This window comes from Lipotes vexillifer, unplaced genomic scaffold (assembly GCF_000442215.2).
Source record: "Lipotes vexillifer unplaced genomic scaffold, Lipotes_vexillifer_v1.1 scaffold573, whole genome shotgun sequence".
Lineage (NCBI taxonomy): Eukaryota > Metazoa > Chordata > Mammalia > Artiodactyla > Lipotidae > Lipotes > Lipotes vexillifer.
In genome coordinates this window covers 1581086-1603277 of record NW_006796432.1, presented here as the reverse complement: position 1 = coordinate 1603277, position 22192 = coordinate 1581086, and the positions used below count along the sequence as shown (strand labels likewise).

General features: G+C 38.4%; 1 protein-coding gene across 1 annotated transcript in view; it reads left to right on the top strand.

Moving 5' to 3' along the window:
* The window catches only part of PTPN11 (protein tyrosine phosphatase non-receptor type 11), a 76958-nt gene that overhangs the window by 5003 nt on the left and 49763 nt on the right, over nucleotides 1-22192 (top strand). Inside the window, exons 2-3 of the mRNA XM_007468583.1 lie at nucleotides 14569-14691; nucleotides 20502-20696. Of these exons, the coding sequence (XP_007468645.1) occupies nucleotides 14569-14691; nucleotides 20502-20696 (318 nt within the window). The remainder of the gene's footprint in view (nucleotides 1-14568; nucleotides 14692-20501; nucleotides 20697-22192) is intronic.

The window sequence follows — 22192 nt, the reverse complement described above, 5'->3', positions numbered from 1 at the left end:
GTGGGATCTTCCCGGACCAGGGCACGAACCCGTGTCCCCTGCATCGGCAGGCGGACTCTCAACCACTGTGCCACCAGGAAAGCCCTAAATATTTTCCCTTTTAAAATTTACTTGTTTGTTTTCTTATTGAAATTTTCTTATTCTGGGTACAAGTCTTTGATCAGAATTGCAAATATTTTCTTTTAGTCTGTGGCTTGTCTTTTCATTTTTTAAAGTGTAAACAGAGGTTTTTAATTTTGCTGAAGTCCACTTTATCAATTAAGAAAAAAAAGGATCATGCTTGTGGTGTCATTCCTAAGAAATTTTTGCTTGACCCAAAATGTCTCAAATGTTTTCTCTTTGTTTTCCACAAGTTTTATAGTTTTAGCTTTATGATCCACTTTGAGTTAACTTTTGTATGTGGTATGAGGTGTGGCTGTATCTTCTCTTTTTTGCATATGTGTGTCCAGTTGTTCTAGCACCATTTGTTGAAAAGACTGTCCGTCTTTATTGAACTTGTACCTTTGTTGAAAATCAGTTGTCCATTTGTATGTGGGCCTATTTCTAGACTCTCTTCTGTTCCATTGATCTATTTGTCTTTCCTTATGCCAATACCACATGATCTTAATCATTGTTGCTTTTTAACAAGTCTTGAAATCAGATAGTGTTAGTCTTCGAATTGTGTTCTTTTTCAAATGATTTTTAACCTCAGAATTAATTCATTCAACAAGTAGTTATTGAACCAGGCAGGGTGAAGCAGTAGAATAGGCAAAGATCGTTGTTCTTATGGCTGAGAGAGAAAGTGGACAAACACATGAATAAATGAGACTATTTCAGGTAGGAATAACTGCTGGGAGGGAAAAAAATAAACCGAATGTGGAGGACGTGGTTAGTTTTGATGATGGGTTTAGGACAAGTCTCTGAGGAGGTGATCATATGAGCTGACTCCTGAATGACTAATATTCTGAATTTTGTTTTGTTTAATTATCAAAGTGATTCTTTTTCGTTCATGGGTTTAGGGTTTAGAGTTTGTATGCATTTAATAATTACAGTGTCATATATTCAGTATGCTGATACATCTCAACATCATAGGTAAGGAAAGGAAGGTATGAGCAATTATATGATTCTCCCTCCCACCCAGGTAATATAGCAATGCTAGTGCTGAGTTTAGATTTTGAGATTGCTCGGCTGCCCTACTCTGCCTTGTTTAGCTGACAAAACTGGCTGTATTCTTCAGCATCTGGTGCATCTTTTGCATTTGCTTTTGTTCCTCTGGAAGGTAGTGTCTGAGGGCTTGAACTGAGAGGGCCAGGACATTTAGCTTGTTCTTAGACTCTAGGCTTTTGATTTATCTGATGCAGGTCAGGTACATTTGTCCCAGGCTCTCCTTAGTGGCCCTATTTGTTTCTATCCTGTAGGAGTAAATAAACTTGCCTTACTGAAAAATAACAGTTCTACGTCTTTCCAGCTGAAACTGGGTTGTCTTTATTAATGTCTTGCCCCGACGTAAGCTCGGGTTTTTGTCCAGAGCTGCTCAAATGCAGGGGCCACTGCTAAGATCACTTACCCTTCTTGCAAGTGTCAGTGTGGCGAATGTTAGAGAGTTGCACAAGAGCTGGAAAAGCAGAGCCAACCCTTGTTTATAATTGTTACTAGCGGACCTTGGTGTACTTTGTTAGGCAGCTATGGAAAAATAGAAGATTCTGTGCTTATTCCTCTTTACCTTTGGGAAACACAGACAGCACTTGCCCTCCAATGCTTATCTTTTTAAGGAAGGGGAAGGCAAATACTGATGTTTGGCAGGTTCTGTGGCAGTTGTGGCCTGCAACCAACGGTTTGAGACCCTCCCCGAAATGGATTCAAACACCCTAAAATGCAGCCCAGTTCATTACTGAGCTTTGGAGGGTTGTGTGCATTTAGCAAGCTTGTATATACTGTGGTCCTTGGCAGCACTGAAATATGAAAGATATGATTCATGTTCACAAGGAGCATTGAATTTAGAGAGGGAGACAGACTTGTAGGCCAGCATCAAATGAGTTTGATGTACATAGTACCAAACTGAAACTGAAATGTGTCAGTATAGAGCGTACTGTTTAGAATACGTACATACTTGTATACTGATATACACATTCATGCACACTGTATATATGTCTGTCTATATGCACATACATATACACACATGCAATATGTTTATTTTAAAAATAGTAGACTATAGATCCAAGTCTGTGTCATTCCATTGACCTACTCTAATGAAACACTGACCCATTCATTCAAGAACTTGGGATTTAACTTATTTATCGTGGGATTACCAAGTGCGGGGGACACTGTGCTAGGCATTGGGTGTTCCAGGTTTTAAGGAAACAGCAAGTGCGGGAGTGCTGAGGTAGGGAGTTCTTGCAGTGCTTGAAGGACAGAAGGGAGCACGTGGAGGAGCTGAGACGGGGGCTGTAGGTGGGGACTAGACCACACAGGGATTTTTAAGGTCCTCACCGTCACGTGGACCATGGAGAGGAGTTTGGGTTGTATTTTAAGAGCAATGCAAAACTGTAGAAGGATGTGATCAGGGGAGTGGCGTGAGCTGATCTATTTAAAAATATCCCTCTAGCTGCTGTGAAAGGAGGATTGTAGGAGGTTGGAGTGGACCCAGGGAGAGCAGACAAGAGAGAGAGAGGCTTTGAACAGGGTAGAAGCCATTTGTGGAAAGACTTTTGGAGGCAGTTTCCATTTATTGTCTTGTCATCAGAGCAGAGATGCTGACCAGTGAAACTCTATGAAAAGATAATGATTTATATAGACATAGCAGCTATCCACTACCATTAGAAAGCTAGCTGCCTTAACTTTTTTTCTTGCCTCTGTTACCTAGAATGCTTGTCCCTATCGACTGCCCCTCCCTTGTGACTCATCCTTTTCCCATAGAAAATTAAAATTTAATTGGAAAAGAGGAATATTCTTGTAATCTGCAGAAAGTACCAAACTCTAAAGTTTCTCCCCAAGGACAAAGATAATGATTTTTCTGGAGCAGCGGGTAAGAAAGCTATACCCAGGATCACTTTATATTTAGGCAAGAAACTGAAATAAGACTTTGGGTCCCTAGTTTAAATTCCCTTCTTAGCATAGCAGCCTTGAGAATAAGTTCCTGAAATTATTGGCCTGCTTGACTGTTTCCCCACATCACTGGGGGAAGGGGACATAGATAAAATATTCAGCATCATTGTATTTTCTTTTTGGTTCATCAGCATTTTTTTTTTTTTTAAACTCACTTGACATAAATAAGGTCCTGGCATCAGTGAGCTAAGCCTTTGCAGAATCTGTATTCACTAATGAGGGATTTAGATTTCTGGGCAAATAGTTTGGGTTTGTAAACTCTTGGAGGCAGGGATTCTGTCTTTCCTTTCTTCAGGCTCACTCAGCACAGGGCTGATTTGTTTTAGACATTGATTTGAGGCTCTTTTTCATAAGTGTTGGTGTTGTGTGTGTGTGTGTATGTGTTTTCAAGCTCTTTCTGTGAGATGGGTGGTACCGACCTGGACCATGTTATGACCTGAGAGTCTTAATAAATAATAGACAGTGCCAGAGGATGACCGATTAGAAGGGATTGTCAAGCTCTGGCAGGTTTGCAGGAGTTAGAATGTGCAAGAGGAGAATGCTCTTCCCTGGCTTCCCTGTGTGACTTTTTCGCTATACCCTTCCTCTCTCTTTTCTCCTCCCTGGTTTTTCTTCATTCCCCGAAGTTAATTCAGGCAGCAGTCGTTCACCAAGTGCCCACTGTATACATGAGAAAGACTGGAAATTTATCTGATTTTTCTCATCCTGTATGGACCCACCTTTTTGACAGACCCAAATGTAGATATACTAATTTGCCCTTTTCCCCTCCTTTTAGATAATACAGATACATTTACATTACCTTTTGGGGAGACTAACCTCTGCTATTTGAATTCACACTAGGTGGGAGATGGGGGCAGGATTTAGAGATGTACAGCCTCAGTACCTAATATTACCAGTGTAATAATCCTTAAGGCCAGCTCTATAATATCATATTAGTCCTATTAACTCCACTATTCTTCCTTACCGTCTCTCACTAAGATCTCAGGGGTTGAATGAACTCTAACTGCTCTGTGTTAGCGATAAGCGTGTTGCAAATCACAAAACTGCCAGTAATTGCACTACCAATATTAAACATGTAATTGGGAAAGACTTTTTTGGTAAATACAAAGGCTTTTTGAAAAAAATAGCCAAGGAAGGAGAGTTTACAGTATATCAAAACTCAAGTGGGTGGGTTATGGAATAGAACTTTCAATTTCTTTTTTTTTTTTTTAAAGCCAACAGAGCTCTTTTTTTTTTTTTTTTTGAAGATGTTGGGGGTAGGAGTTTATTAATTAATTAATTTTTGCTGTGTTGGGTCTTCGTTTCTGTGCGAGGGCTTTCTCTAGTTGTGGCAAGCAGGGGCCACTCTTCATCGCGGTGCACAGGCCTCTCACTGTCTCGGCCTCTCTTGTTGCGGAGCACAGGCTCCAGACGCACAGGCTCAGTAGTTGTGGCTCACGGGCCCAGTCGCTCCGCGGCATGTGAGATCTTCCCGGACCGGGGCACGAACCCGCATCCCCTGCATCGGCAGGCAGACTCTCAACCACCGCGCCACCAGGGAAGCCCGAACTTTCAATTTCTAATTATATACTGTTTGAGATAATGTAGGGACAGCTCCTGAGCTGTGAAGTTCAGTTTTTGAAAAGGCAGTGTAACATAAATGATTCATATCTCAAAATGGTCTGTGTGAAACTAACATAATTATGCAAGAGAAGAATCTACCTGCATATATTCCACCAATAATAATAATGATAACAACAGTGATAACAAATGTTTATTAAGCCCATATTCTGTCTAGCCTTTGTGCTAAATGCTGGTTACTAAGTTTCCCCTGTAAACATCACTCTCCTGTGTTCACTCGTTTGTGTGTGTGTGTGTCTGTATGTTCACTCTTAAAAACATGATAGGTATAATTAGAAGTTGGAAATGAAATAATAATGGTTTATTTAATAAAGGGCTAAAGAGACCACCTGCCTTATCTCCTCTGCCAATCTACCTGATGGGTGGTGGTTGTAGTTACCTAGCGTCACCTTCAGCAGTGGAAGTCACTTTTATAATGTCCCTCAGCATCAGCAGGATACTCTACATAAGTTATTTTTGTAAAATATACAAAGGTGAGAACACATGGTTGTGAACGAAGACCATCTACAGTCAGAGTTCTGCTTTAGAAGTTTTTAGAAATAAATAGCAGAGAGTAATGGTTAAAAGTTTGACTTCTGGAGTCTACTTTGCACGCTGGCACATGGCAAACAGTAAATGTAGCTACAATTTTAACCAGCCATAATGTATAATGGCCAGTAAATTATTTTTTTCCTTGCTGTCAGAGCTAGTTGATAATTGAGGGGGAAAAAGTATATGTAATAATATAAGCATGGAGAAGTCTTTTCTATTTTATAATTTATAAAGTTTTATTAAATATAAAATATTATTAGTAGTAAATAATAATTCTGTCTTCTCTTTGTCTCCATACTCTTTCTTGATGTAACTTCTCATCTCTGTCTTATTTACTTTCTTCTCCCAGTCATCCCCCCTTTCTAGTACCTATTGCAGGGTGCTGTTAAAATCTGTGCCTTTATTGTGTTTTATTCTGACCTGAAACTAAATTCCTAGTTCCACAGGTGAAACTCCTTGGAGTTTTTTTCTATGCTAAGCACTTTATGTGTATTAATTTATTTCCATTTCACAACAGTGCTGTGGGTTGTTTTTCTAAACATAGCAAGAAACCCAGAAGCCATAAAGGAAAAAGCTGATAAATTTAACCATGCTAAGATGAATTTCTCTGGGGAAAAAAAATAACCATAAGCAAGTAAAAAGGGAAAAAAGCTAAGACAAATATTGTCACATGTATAATAAAGGATCATTTTCTGGTTCTATCAAGAAGAGCCCCTTTAAATCAGTAAGAAAAAAAATCCAATAGAAAATGAACAATGACAAGCTGACAACTCACAGAAAACGAAAAAAAAAAGTGGTCTGAAAACATGAAAAATTGCTAGTCTCACATAGAAATGCAAACTAGAACGGTACCATTTTCCATGACTCAGATAAAAAAGTTTGGTAATATACGTAGTATTGGCAAAACTGGGAGAAAACAGGCTTGCATGCTTAATTCATGGGAGTCAAAACTGGTACCTTCTTTTGAGTGTGGTTTGGCAAATTTGTCAGCGCAAAAAAACAAAACTCTTGTCAAAGCAATTTTATTTCTACAATTTTAATTTACAGATATACTTGTAAAAGTGTATAAAGATGATTATAAAGGGTGTGATATGCTGCATTATTTGTAATGACAAAAATCTATGAATAATATAAATGTCCTTTAATAGGGATTAAATTATGGAGGGTACATTCTTATAATGGAATAGTGTATAGCCATTAAAAAGAATGCTCGGGGACTTCCCTGGTGGCGAAGTGGTTAAGAATCCGCCTGCCAATGCAGGGGACACGGGTTCGAGCCCTGGTCCGGGAAGATCCCACATGCCACGGAGCAACTAAGCCCGTGTGCCACAACGACTGAGCCTGTGCTCTAGAGCCTGCGAGCCACAACTACTGAGCCCGTGTGCTGCAACTACTGAAGCCCACATGCCTGGAGCCCATGTACCGCAACAAGAGAAGCCACCACAATGGGAAGCCTGCGCACCACAACAAAGAGTAGCCCCCGCTGGACGCAACCAGTGAAAACCTGCGCGCAGCAACAGAGACCCAACGCAGCCAAAAAAAAAAAAAAAAAAAAAAAAAAAAAAAAAAAAAAAGAATGCATGCACGGAAAGATCTTTGCGTCGTAGTAAGTGAAAAAATTGGGGTGTAGATCAGGATTGCATTTGTGTATGTGTGTGTTCCACACAGGCTGGCATAGAGAGAGTAGTGTGTTTGCACACATGCACCCGTAGGTAAGTATACGTATGTATATGCACGAGACATTTCTCAAAGATTAGGAAACTGCTAACTAGTGACTTCGGACGATGCAAGGGAAGCTTGGGCTCTTTTTCTCGGAATTTCATACCTATCTGTGCTGTTTTAGTAAATGAATTTTAAAAGGTTTTAGAAAGTTTATGTTTGTGTTCTCAACAAGATTCTAAAGGACATTGAGTCTATAAAAAATTAGAGCTGCCTGAAGTAGTTGGCTGAGATAAGGGAAGATGAAACGGGAATGAAAACCAGGAAGATAAACAAATAAAAAGATCTTGCCAGAAGCAGTAAAGAGTGCCCTTGAGGCAGCCCTCCCAGTGGTGAGGTTGAGGACAAACCTGAGAAATTCTTCTAGAATCTATTTTTAAGAAGAAAGAGGAGATAACAGTGGTGACAGTAAGGGAACAGATCCCCCATAGGTGGTGGCGGCCCAGGTATTTAAAAATGAAGCAACCTCTGAGCCCGCAGTATTTCATTTAATGAAGACCAATAATGGAGGAAGATGCTGGGAGAGAGCTGTAGAGGGGAGACAGAATGGTTTTTCCCTTCGTTCACTTCATTAACCTGATAATTGTAGGTTTAAGGACTTTTTAAAAAAAAATACTGCAGAATAACCATCATTATAATTTTAAAATAATTAGAATCTTATTAGAATTAGGAGCCAGGTGTCTGCCTTCCGTATCACTGAAGTAGCTGTCTCTATCTGGTCTAGGTGTCGGTGTTATATTTGCTTCATGAAAGGAAATGGTACGTTTTCCTTTCCTTTTGACTCTCTGGAATAATTTATAGAGCAGTGGGATGGTCTGGTCTTTGAAAGTTTGATAGAATTCCATTTTGAAACCATCTGGGCCTGGTGCTTTTCTGTGGGGTAGTTTTAAAATTGCTTTCTCTATTTTTATATAGAAATTGGTTTGCCTAAGTTTTCTCTCTAATGGACTCAGTTTTGGCAGTCTTTATTTCCCTAGATAATTATTCACTTCATCTAGATTTTATAATTTATTTGCACAGCAGTCTGCAAAGTAGTTTACTTAAAAAAATTTTTTTCTTCTGTTTCAATGCTTATTTCCCCCTTGTCATTTCTCGTTTTGTGTATTTGTGATTTTTTTTGTACTCCTGAATAAGTTAACCAGTGGTTTGTCTATTTTGTTAATTTTTAAAAGCAGGATTTTTATTAATTAGATGTACTACTTTTTTGTTTTCTTTTTCTTTGATTTTTGCTTATTTATTTATTTATTTATTAGCTGCGTTGGGTCTTCGTTGCTATGTGTGGGCTTTCTCTAGTTCTGGCGAGCGGGGGCTGCTCTTCGTTGCGGTGCGCAAGCTTCTCATTGCGGTGGCTTCTCTTGTTGCGGAGCACGGGCCCTAGGCGTGCGGGCTTCAGTAGTTGTGGCTCGCGGGCTCTGGAGTGCAGGCTCAGTAGTTGTGGTGCATGGGCTTAGTTGCTCCGCAGCATGTGGGATCTTCCCGGACCAGGGCTCGAACCCATGTTCCCTGCATTGGCAGGCAGATTCTTAACCACCACACCACCAGGGAAGTCCCCTGCTTTTATCTTTATAAAATAGATTTCCTTCCTTGTGCTATCCTTTGACCTTTTTCTAGGGTTTTTTTTTTTTTTGAACTGGGACTTTATTTTTATTCTTTTATATTTTTTATTAATGTTAGTTGTTTGTGTAGTGAATTTTCCACTGATAAATAACTCCATTAGCTGTATCCCATAGATGCTGATATGTAGTGTTTTCATGACCATTATTTCTTGTTTTTAATAGAATCCATGATAAACTTTATTTATTTTTGCCTGCTTTGGGTCCTTGTTGCTGTGTGCAGACTTTCTTTAGTTGTGGTGCATGGGCTTAGTTGCTCTGTGGCATGTGGGATCTTCCTGGACTAGGGATCAAACCCCTGTCCCCTGCATTGGCAGGCGGATTCTTAACCACTGTGCCACCAGGGAAGTCCCGCCATTATTTCTTACAAATTGTGTAATTCAGCTTGTATTTCCCCTTTTACCTAAGAGTTGTTTAATGGAAGGTTTTAAAATTTCCAGGTAGAAGGGCCTTTCTGTATTTTGCTTTTGTTAGTGAAGTTCAGGTCTACTGCATTGTGATATTTCTCTGTCTAATAGTTCTACTTTAAAGGGGTTACTGTTTTCCTTGTGACTGTATATATCTGATCAATTTTTATGGAAATGCTCTAGGCGCTTGAGAAAAATGTGTAATTATTATCAGGGTGTGGAGTACAATATATGTGCATAAGATCTACCCTATTGTTTATGTTATTTAGATTTTCTATCTCTTTACCTATTTTTTTAGTCTATTTTATCTTGCATTGAGTGTGGTGTATTAAAGTCTCCTATTATTGGTGTGTTTCCATCTGCATTTCCTTGCATCTCCTGTAGTTTTTGCTTCACAAAGGTGATTGCTGTGTTATTTGGTACACAAATATTCATACGTTTGTTGATTTCTTTTAATAGACAGCAAACTCATCCACATTTATTGTTATGACTGATAGGTTTGGTGTCAACTCTATCATAACATTTTTTAAAATAAATTTATTTATGTATTTATTTACTTTTGGCTGCACTGGGTCTTCGTTGCTGTGCATGGGCTTTTCTCTAGCTGTGGAGAGTGGAGGCTATTTTTTGTTGCAGTGCGCGGGCTTCTCATTGTGGTGGCTTCTCTTGTCATGGAGCACGGGCTCTAGGCACGTGGGCTTCAGTAGTTGTGGCTTACAGGCATACTTGCTCCACGGCATGTGGAATCTTCCCGGACCAGGGCTTGAACCCATGTCCCCTGTGTTGGCAGACGGATTCTTAACCACTGCACCACCAGGGAAGTCCTCTATCTTAATGTTTTATACTTACAGTTGACCCTTGAACAACGCAAGTTTGAACTGCACGGGTCCACTTATGCACGGATTTTTTTCAATAAATATGTAGTACAGTATGATACAATCTGCCGTTGGTTGAAACCATGCAGTTGGAAGCAGAACTGTGGATATAGAGGGCTGACTATAAAGTTATATATGAATTTTCAATTGCACAAGGATCGGTACCTCTAAAGCCCATGTTGTTTGTGGGTCAACTGTAGTGTTTCCTTGCATTGTTTCTCACGAGATGTGTGTGTGTGTGTACATGTGTCTGTGTGTGTGTGTATATATATATAATTTTTTTCTAAGATGTATATTTAAAAATTTTTTGTTGAAAACAGTTTTTTGAGGGTATTTAGGAAGGTTTGTATTTTTTTTAATCTAGTACTTACACCTTTTTGAATGTCCTTAGTCCTCTGTTTTGTTATTTGACTTTTATTATCAGGTTTATCAGATTTTTTTCATTATCCTTAAACACCCATCTATTGCCTATTCCCTATACGAGTTTTTTTCTGTTTTCCTTTTCCCATTTTCTAGTTGTAGTAGTTCTACTGTGTCACAATATATAACTGTTGTACATTAGTTTTCTACTCTCATTCCCATCTTTGTTTTAGTCTTACATGACATTTATAGATTATTAAATGCTCACCATCAGTTATTTTGTCAATGTTGCTTGTTACTGTTTGGTTAGATAAAGTTTATCCTCTAGTAGATTCATCAGGAAAGACTGATAAGTACAGCATTCCCTTAGTTGTCGTATGTTGAAACTTGTTTTGTCTGTAGCGCTGATAGTTGAAGGATAACTTAGCTGGATATAAAATTCTTGGTTTACCCTTTTCTTTCATTGAGTTTTTAAAAAATGCTTGTTCATTTATCAACTTGCTTTATATGTTGGCTTTGAAAAGTCAGATGCTAATCTAATTTGTTATAGTAAGTTATTTGTTTTTCATGGAGGCTTTGAAGATTTTTTTCCATTTGTCTTTAAAGTGTAATAGTTTCATTAGAACAAGTGTCAGAGCGATTATTCTGGGCTAATTTTCCCAAGTACCTGGTGGACCCTTTCAATGTATAGATTCACATCTTATTTTATTTGTTTTCTCAATTTAGGTTTAAATATTAGTTCTGTTCCATTGCGTTTCCCCTCTCCCCTTCCCCCAATTATATGTATGTTTCTTCTTCGCTTGTCTTTCATATTAACCATTTTCTTTGTGATCTCTTTTATTTCTTTCTTCATCATATTTTATTCTCTTCATTGTTTTCCTACCTTTCTTTAATGCCACTTACTAGATTTTCATTTGAACGTATTCTCCTTTGGGCGCCTAGTAATTGAGTTTTCATTTCTGAGATGATTTTCTTTTCCTTTTTCTTTCTGAGTTTGATCAACTCCCTCTTCATTTTTTCCTACTTTTTGTCCATTTCTGTTTTTAACTTTTAAATTTCTTATTCAGAGTGTTTTTTCATATCCCCAAATCTTGTTTGAGTATATTTAATTCAGGTTGGAGTGTTGTCTTATAGTTTTCTTCTGCATCATGGGTGTTTGGGGTAATTTTCAAAAGCTGACTGATGTGTGACTCTTCTTTTTTGTAGTAACTTTATATAGACTTATTCACTTTTTTCCTATTTATTTTGTGGCTCTTAGATATTTTAAAGGTTCCTAATTCCATGGCATTTTCTTCTGTCAGTATAGAAAAGTCCAGTTGTTGTTTTTTTTTAGTGGATTTGTGTATGTATTTGTGTTTGTGGTAGGGGAGAGCTTATTTGTCCTCTGGGTTTTTTGTTTGCAGGTAAATAAATTTCCCCCTTCTACTTCCTTTCCTTTTTGTCACCTAATTGCCAAATGGATCCTGTCTCTTTTTTGCCTTTTTCTTCCCCAGAGACCATGCATTTCTAACACTACACCTTAAATCATTCCCCTTTCCTATAAATAGGGCTCTGATCTACAAGAAAACTTTTTCAATATTTTCACACTTAGGGTGGACTTTCTCTTTCTGGAGGTGGTTTTACAGCAATTTTAGGCCTGCCACTAGCTCCCCTGTTCTCTCTGACATGCAGTTTTTCTCAGAATGCCCTTGGCTTGGCACAGAGGGTTGCAGTAACAAGATGAGAGATCACTACTGAGATTTGGTATGTCTTCTTTTTTTACTTACAGGTAATTTGGAAGTTTGGGCATTCTCTGTCTTCTACTTTTGTTGAGGGCATGGTTAGGCTATTGTGTGGTTTTACTTGTTCTTTTTTAAAAATTCCATATTTAAAAAAAATTTCCCCTTAGTTTTTAATTTTTTAAAATTATTTATTTATTTATTTATTCTGGCCACACTGTGTGGCATGGGGATTGAACCCACGCCCCTGCATTGGAAGCGTAGAGTCTTAACCACTGGACTGCCAGGGAAGTCCCCCATATTGTTTTTGAAGGATATGTGGGAAGATGTGAATTTAGGCAGTCATCATTGTCCTTGGCTACCCTGAAGTCCAGGCACTGTTATAGACACTTTATAAATATTAACTCATTTTATCCTCTCAACACCCTATGACACAGTGCTGTTGCTATTCCCATTTTATAGATGAGTTAACAGTTTAAATAACTAGCCTGGGATCACACAGAGCTGGGATGTGAACCAAAGTAGTCTGGTTCCAGAGTCTGTGCTCCTACCCATACAGCTTTGCCACCACATGCCAGCGATTCTCAGCTTTTTTACTTCTGGGGTCTCCTCTTTTTTTTTTTTTAAACCATAAACCCAATATTCTAAAGAGAATTGTTTCCTAACCTGTATTCATCATACAATAATTAGTTTTCCCTTTTTGTTGTAGAAGAAAACATATATGCCACTCAGCTTCAGACTACCACACCAAGTAACATAATTGTTTTGTAGCCAAAAGCAAGAGAGATTTGACATTTTAACTAGCTTATACAGGTAGACAAATTGAAGATTAACGTAAGATTTTCACTATACTTTTTGAAAAGTTAAAAGTAACTGGAAGCCTTCTGTTATTGCTTTTTGATTCCCTAGGGCTGTGGGGACTCAGGTGGGAACCATAGATTAAAGAAGCTGTGGACAAGATTAAAAAAAAAAAAAAGGATAGTTTAGTAATCATACTGTATGCAAAAGTATTGGATGCTGGAATGATAGGTATCTTATAAATTGAGGTTGAGTTTTCCCTGGGCAAAATTCTGCCTCGATCTTCTGACAAGCTCTCAGAGGGAGTAAAGAGCAAACTAATATTTTTTTCCTTTTGATCTGAACCCTGTGATTTTTCTCTAGGATAATCAGAATGATGTTTAGATTTTCCCCAAAATGCTAGTAAAATGCTATAGGAAAAATTAAAAAGCAAATAAATTTCAGTTAATGTAAACAACAGGAATGTTGATAGACTATGTCTAGATTCTTGCCTTTTCTGATTATTTCTTGTCAGAACAATCTTATAGTTATTGTCATGATTGTCAGTAATATCTAACCATTAGTGCTTAATATGTACCAGGCACTCAGATGATTAATCATCTTATATTTAACATGTACCAGGGCTTCCTTCCCTGGTGGCGCAGTAGTTACGAATCCGCCTGCTAATGCAAGAGACATGGGTTTGAGCCCTGGTCCAGGAAGATCCCACATGCCGCGGAGCAACTAACCCCGTGCGCCACAACTACTGAGCCTGCACACCTAGAGCCCGTGCTCCGCAGCAAGAGAAGCCACTGTAATGAGAAGCCCACGCACCACAACGAAGAGCAGCCCCCACTCGCTGCAGCTAGAGAAAGCCCGCGCGTACCAACGCAGCCAAAAATAAATAAAAATGAAAAAATAAATAAATTAAAAAAAAAAAGATTTAACACGTACCAAATCTAACACTTGATTTTTCCTCTCCCCACCCTTTTTCCACATCTCGTACATGGTACCGCCAACCTTCCACTTGCCCAGCCATGATACCTAGGAGCTGTTCTTGCTCCTTTCTTTCTTTCGCATCTCATATGTAATAAATTAGGAAATCCTGTTGGCTACCCTTAAAATATTCCCAGTTGGACCGTTTATCCCTACTCCTTCCACCACCTTGGTCCTTGGTACTATCATCTCTTGCCTGGATTATCACAATAGCTTATTTAACTGATCTATGTGCTTCTACCCTTGCATGATAGCTTGAAGATGATTTAAAAATATAAGTCAGATCACATTGCTCCTCTGCCTAAAACCCTCTAGTCCTTTCCCAGTTCACAAAAAATAAAAGCTGAAGTTTTTACAGTGTCCTCTGAGGCCCTGCATCATCAGGCTTTTCATTACCTCTCTGGCCTCATCTACTGCTCTGTCCCTTGCATGTTTTGCTCCAAGCATACTGGCCTCTTGAGTGCTTGAGCATGTCAAATACGGTCTGCCCCCGTGCCCTTGATCTTGTTCCTCCCTCTGCCTGATATGTTCCTTTCCTATATGGCTGCATGTTGCTGCCTCATTTCTTCCAGGTCTGATCAAATGTTACCTTATTGCTAAGGCCCTCCCCACCACCCTATATAAATAGCATCCACCTCAGCCCCAACCCCACTGAGCATGCCCCCAGCCCCATCTACTGTGCTAGCAGGATCCCAGGCTCCTACCGTGGGGAAGACAAGGAGGAGGCAGTGACCAAAGAGAGGAAGGGAAAGGGGTTGGGTTGGTGTTTTTATTTGCTACTCTGCTAATAAGCATTTTAGCTGTGACGGTGTGGGTAGTGCCGACAGAGTCCTTTGTTTTTCATTGGTCTATTTCTCTCTCTCTCAAGATGGTTTCACCCAAATATCACTGGCGTGGAGGCAGAAAACCTACTGTTGACAAGAGGAGTTGATGGCAGCTTCTTGGCAAGGCCCAGTAAAAGTAACCCTGGAGACTTTACACTTTCTGTTAGGTAAGTTGGAAGAAAAAGAGAGAATCCTGAGAGTGTTTTCCAGGGGGGAAATGTTAGGACCACATTTGGACAACTTGTGACCCTCATTTAGAGTCTGAAGGTCTGCCTGCTGCACCGTGGGTGAGGCCTTGCCAGTGCCCTGGCCCACAGATCAGGGGTGATTCAGGCCTGCTGTGAGGTTCAGGACGTGGCCTCCTGAGAGTGAGAGGCTCGGGGAGTCAGCATAAGGGGCCTGAAGTTGGACTTTTTCTCTCTTGAGAGACCACTGAGGATGAGCTGGAGCATAACATGACAAGTTCTTAAAGCCTGGGTCGATCCTGCTTCAATCCAAAACAAGGCTCAATCCTTGTTCCCTGCATTTTTCCTTTCCCATCTGTTGATTACTGAATGGGAAAAATACTTTCTAAGAGTTTCTTCAAACAGCCTCACAGACGTAGAAAACAAGCTTATGGTTACCAAAGGGGAAGGTGGGGTGGGGGAATAAATTAGGAGTTTGGGATGAACAGATGCACACTACTATATATAAAATAGATAAACAACAAAGGCCTACTGTATAGCACAGGGAACTATACTCAATATCCTGTAATAGCCTATAAGGGAAAAGAATCAGAAAAAGTATGTAACTGAATCACTTTGCTGTACACCTGAAATGAACACAACATTGTAAATCAATTATACTTTAATTTAAAAAGAAAAAAGAAAGAAAGAAAGAAGGAGAAGAGTTTCTTCAGATCACTTTTCTTTTTCAAGAAATAAAACATCACTGAGGAAGTTGTGGTCCCGTTTGTTCCCCTGCCCAGTCCCATTCCCCTCCCTCTTTCCTCAGAGGAAACCACCATCAAGAGGTTGGTATATCTCCTTCCTGAACATGTTTTTATACTTGTACTGCATTTGTACTATGTGTGAATGATATGAGGTTGGTTTGTGTGTTTTTAGAATTCATATCCATGGCTTTATAATGTATGTATTCTGAGACTACCTTTAAATTTTTTTTGAGTTCTGTGCTGATACATATAGATCTAATTATTAACTTTAATGGCTATATAATATTCGAAGGTATGCATATACCACAGTTTATCCCATCCCCTATTGTTGGACACTGAGTTGTTTTTAGTTTGTTTAAAATTGTTTTGAACAGTATTGGCAACGTCTGTTACATGTCTCTTTGGACGCATGTGGGAGAGTTTTTCTAGAAATTGACTTTCTCTTATATACTCATTCTCCTTACTCTAGCTCATTCCAGGAGCCAGAACTGAACTGCTCTATGAATTTGCTTTTATTATTATTACTTTTAAATAAAGAAGTAAGGAAAACATGTTCTGAGGATTTATTTAGGACTCCTTCGGGATTTGGGAAGTCCCTTTTTGGTATCGATTAGTTTCTCAAGGAGCTCTCATTGTTGGCTTTTACTTCCGTTTTGCTACAAGGAGAGGGCAGAAGCCTTCATGAATTTTCCCAGGCTTATCCTAGCACAGACTTCTAATCGACAGTTGAGTGACATTTGACCTGTAAGAGTTTGGATGGAGATTATATAATAACAACAATGATGATGTTGAGGAGGTGGATGATAGCAGACGTTATTGAGGGCTTGATATATTCCAGGCCATCTTGCTAAGCACTCTCCACATATCATTTTATTTAATCTCTCCAACAACCTATGAATAAATGCCACTATTATCTTCATCTTAGAGCTGAGTAAGCTGAAGCACAGAGGTTAATTTACAAAGCTGGTTTCATAGCTAGTAAGTGGCAGAGCCGGGACTACAGAACTGGTGAGGTTTTTTTTTTTAATTTTTCCTCAGCTTTTTATCTTGAGAAATTTCAGCCCTATAGGAAAGTCAAAAGATGAGCACGGTGAATACCCACCCACATTCCCTTTACCGGTTAACATTTTGCCATCTTTGCTCTTTTTCTCTGAGTGTGTGTGTGTATGTGTATACTCTCCCCTCCCCCAACCTTTTGAAAATAAGTTGCAGATGTCAGGATGCTTATTTTTACCTCTGAGTACTTCAGTGTGCATGTCCTATGAACAAGGACATCCTGTGTAACTACAATATCATGATTATATGAGAAATTTTAAGTGATTCCATAATGTTATCTAACACACACAGTCCATATTCAAATTTCTCTCGTCATTTCAATAGTGGATTTTGAAGCCATCCCTTTATTTCACATCAGGAAGCACATAATATCTGTTTGCCCCATCTTCTGCAGTGTCATTGCTTCTAGGCCCTTATAGTAGACAGAGCTGGGAAATAAATACTTATATATTTAAAACCAAATTTTAAATATATCAGTATCAATAAATATATAAATATATATCAGACAAGTCTGATAGCTCTAGTTCAGCCCAGTTTCCTTACCTTTTCCCATTCCGTATTTGTGTTTCCCTTCTGAAGAGAGAACCGTGTTTCACAGCAGCAGCAGTGTATGACCTCATTTGCCCAATCTTCTAATACAAAGATAGTTTCAGAATTACTATACCATTATCATTTCTAATTACAAACCCATTAAGTAAAGTTCATGATTTCTCTGGAGTGTTTCTGTTCACAGCATATATCCCACTAAGGGTGTATAATCTGTACTGTGTTCAAAAGCTATGGGAATTAATTTTCTGTGTAGTTACAAACTTACTGCAAAGTTAGAGTCATTTCTTTCTTTCTGTATTCAGTTTTTTGGTTTTGTACTCATTTTTTTGATCCTTGTTGATTTTATTTTTTGAATATGTGAAACATTTACAAGATTTAAAAGTCAAACTGTATAAAAAGGTATATTCTGACAAACCTTATTCTTATCCCTACCCCGTGTACCTTATTTCCATCCCTGTAGGTAACCAGTTTTATTAATTTATGGTTTATCTTTCTGTGTTTCTTTTCACACATGAAGTGGAATACTAAGTCTATTTCTTTGTAGTTCACTTTTTTCACTTACAGAAATCTTTTAGTAATCTTTCTCATTTTTTAAATTAATTGCATAGCATGTAACTTTATACAATTTCCTAAAAATGGGAATTTAGTTATTTCCAATGTATTACAATGATAAATAATACTGCATTTAATATGATAACATTTTGCATATGTTTTGTGCTTTTGGAAATGTATCTTCAGAGGTGAATTCCCGGGAGTGAGATGACTGGGGCAGAGAGTCAATATATATTAGTATAGTTTTTCCAAATTCCCCTCCACAGTGATTGTACCATTTTGCATTCTCACCAACAGTGTCTGAGGGTCCCTGTTTTTCCACAGCTTCCAGTTGAGTGTTGTCAAGCTTTTCACTTTCGTCAACCTGATAGGTGAGAAATGGTATCTCAGTGAATTTTAATTTCTCTTATGATTGAAGCTGAACATCTTTTAATAAGGTTAAAGGTCATCTGTATATCTTTTTGGTGAACTGTCTTAGAATCAGTGCTTTTAACAACTCTTAAACTGCCAAGTTTCACTTTATATATGTTTTCTTATGTATATGATGTATATTATAGACACTGAGATGCATGTGTGTGTGTGTGCATGCATAAATGACAAGTTTATTGTTCTCGTTTTCTACAGGTGATCTAATCTTTTTGTTATGTGCCCATGCTGAAAATTTGATGATTAGGTTGCCTTAGTTAGTCAAGGATGATCCCCTTTTTTTAATTTTGAGGAAAAAAAAAATACAGAAAAATACAAAAAATTATGTCCAATTACCCATATTGTATTTATTGCCAGTCATTTTTTTCTTCAAAATAAAATATAAAAAAAAGCAAAATTTCCCTTTTTTCACCACCCTTCCTGCTGTTCTTCTCTTTGCCACAGAGACAGCTACTTTCTGAGTTTGGTGTATTTCTTTCTAGTTCATTAAAAAAAAAGTACAGGGCTTCCCTGGTGGCGCAGTGGTTGGGAGTCCGCCTGCCAATGCAGGGGACTTGGGTTCCAGCCCTGGTCCGGGAGGATTCCGCATGCCACAGAGCAACTAGGCCCGTGAGCCACAACTACTGACCCATGTGCCGCAACTGCTGAAGCCTGCGTGCCTGGAGCCCCTGCTCCGCGGCAGGAGAGGCCACCGCGGTGGGGGGCCCACGCACTGCAGCAAAGAGTGGCCCCCACTCGCCGCAACTGGAGAGGGCCCGCCCACAGCAACGAAGACCCAACGCAGACAAAAATAAATAAATAAAATAAATAAATTTATTTTTTTTAAAAAGTACATATAATAAGTAATATAACATAAAAGTAATATAATAATAAAATATAATATATATGTATGTCTGTGGTCTGTGTCATGAATAATGTATAATATTACTTGTGTGCATTCTGAAATTTTCATAAATGGTACATGCTGAGCATATCATTCTGCATTGTGCTTCTTTCATGCAATATCATGTTTTTTTTTGGCTGCGCTGTGTGGCTTGGGGTATCTTAGTTCCTCAACCAGGGATTGAACTTGGGCCCCTGCAGTGAAAGTGCCGAGTCCTAACCACTGGACTGCCAGGGAATTCCCAGTATCATGTTTTTGAGATCCATCTATGTTGCTTTATAGTCCATACCTGAAATACCTGTTTTTGTGATATGTTAAGTCAAGGTTAGAGATAGAAAGCTGAGGTGTTAAAATAGAACCAGGTGTAGCTGGAGGAGAGAGACCCAAAGTGCTTTTTATACCCACTGGAAAAGATTGTAACCAAAAATTAGAAGTAGATATTGTTATTAACATTGTAGGACAATTTTTCTTACTTTCCTACATTTCCATTTTCCTTTATCTTTCGTAGAATTGTGTTTATATTTAACAGAGTCTTCATCAATAACACTGTAGGGTCAGACTAAAAAATAAATATACGTCAGTGATTACCATTTTGGGGTTGCCAGACCCCTTGGGTCCACAAAGATGATTACGGGTGTCCTTGAGATGTACTTAATAGTACAGAAAACCAAATGGAAATCATCAAACTGCCTAGGCTAACAGAAACTTTTGGTCAGTGTTGTCAATTCATTGGGTTGACATACTAGCTATCTCACTTTGGAAACTCTGTTAATTATATGTCTTTAAAATGGTTTTTAAAGATACAATTATGTATAGTATCTTAAGTGTATGGTGAGATGAGTTTTGACAAATGTGTTTATCAATACAACCAGAACTCCAATCAAGATCTTAAGTATTTCTATCACCCTAGAAAGTTTCTTGGTGCCGGTTTCTATTCTCCCTCCCCCTAAGAGGCAACCACTCTTCTCTTTTCTATCCCCATTGACTACCTTATTCTACAATGTCATATAAATGAAGTCATACAGTATATATTCCTTTGTGTCTGGCTTCTTTCTCTTAACGTAATGTTTTTGAGATTCACCTAACTTGATTGTATATATCAGTGGTCCTCTCTCTCTTTTATTTAAATTGCTGTGTGATATTTCATTGTATGAGTATTTGTGTATCCATTTTGGCCATAAATATTTGACCTTTCAATTTTTTTCTACTACAAAAAGGCTGCAATGAATATTCTTGTACAAGTGTTTTGGTAGCCATGTAGTTTCATTCCTCTGGGGCAAAATACTAGGAGTGGGTTTACTGGATTATAAGGTAAATGTCCGTTTAATTTTAGTGATATTTGTCTTGATTAATTGATGAGAAAAATGATTGTCACTTAATATACGCAGAGCCCTTTGTGTTGAAATGGTTGACTGTGTGGTTATTGCACTCACTGCATTTGTTTAGGAAAAGCGTAAACTTGCACATTCCTTGGGTTTGTTTCAATGTTTAGGTGAAATCTGATAATGAATATGAGATCCATTTTTACTAGTAGCTCTTTATTTGTCTTTTACCCCCACTTTTCTAATGGACTATTTTAGAAGAAATGGAGCTGTCACCCACATCAAGATTCAGAACACTGGTGATTACTATGACTTGTATGGAGGGGAGAAGTTTGCCACTTTGGCTGAATTGGTCCAGTATTACATGGAACATCATGGGCAATTAAAAGAGAAGAATGGAGATGTTATTGAGCTCAAATATCCTCTGAACTGTGCAGATCCTACCTCTGAAAGGTCAGTTACATTTTCGTAACTGCAAAGTCTGCATCTCTCCCACGCCATAGGTGTGAGGTGAATGCATTATGGGGGTTTGACTTCTGTTTCTCAAACTGTAATCTTAAAAGTGTTACTAAAGTAAGAGTACTAGGATCAGATTATTCTCAGAGTGGCCTTTTCTGGCAAAAGCTTCAGTCAGGGTTACTTACACTCGTTCTACAGAAGTCTCAGACTATTCCTGTATATACTTGATACATGCAATAATTTTAAGATTATTGACCTTGAGCGTTATTGAACTTTGAGTGTTAGGAGAGGAAAACAAATGATAATGGGAACATCAAAATAGCAGTTCCCTGTAGTAGCTTCTGACCAGCTATTCAGCAATGCCACCAACAGATGTCAGTTTAAGCTCAGAAGTGGGAAAGCAGAGGACTCGGTCAGATTTTTCCTCAGTTCTTTTATGTTATATCCACAAATGTGTGAGAATGACCCTAATTAGAGGGAATCGTATTATTTCAGAGATCTTTCCCCAGTGTTGGAAATAAGCTGATGAAAGCTGGGGCTTGACTTAACTTGCATTAATTTTATTGGTTTTCTGCATTCCCAGTCTCTTCTCTCTGACTCAGTACCAAATCAGGGTCTCTTAATTAGGTTTGAATATTTTCTGTCTTCAAGTAGGTTTCTTCTACTTATACGTTCGTGTCACTGGTATTTTATGCTGATAATTTGTTTTCCAGCCAAATTATTAAGCAAAAGCATGTCAGCCAACTCTGTGCAGTTTATTTAATTTTACTCTGTTCAGTTGAGGGTAGATGAAAAATACCTTGAAGTATATTCCTTTAGTGTTGAGCCATTAGCACTGTGTGCTGTGATCATGCTTGTTTCCTCACCAAGATCCTGAGGGAAAAACCCACATTATTAATACAACTATGTTAAGATGTTTTCTGTAGTAACTTAGAGTAGCACTGTTTCAAAGTCTGACCTCAGACGGTGCTGGCTAAAAATGCAGATTGCTGGGCCCGATTCAGACTTAGTGTATTGGTATCTCTCATTGTGAGGCATGGGAATTCACATTTTTAGCAAAATCCCTTGCCTCTACTCCAAGTCTTATGTGCATTAAAATTTGAAATGATAACCCAGTAGATAGTACAAAGATGTTGACAGCAAACTTGGAGGCTATTGAAATATAGATTGGAAATCTGGAAAAGCTTGGAATGCCTGAACTAATTTATAATGAAGATCCTTTTTAATGTAGTGTTTGCATGCCAAAGCAAGGGCAAACATTCAAATGATTCTCTGTCGCTACCATAACTCTCTATTATAACTTCTTTAAATGACTAATTAAATAGTTGGTCCTTTTAGGGTTTGGCAGTGGAGAAATGACAAACTGCCTTTTTAAAAGATGGGGGATTTAAAAGAAAATAGGAAAGATTGAGGATATTTGCCTCCAAATGATTGTGGGCTCATTTAAGGAGTTTAATGGTCATTCTTTTTTTTTTTTTTTTTTTTTTTTT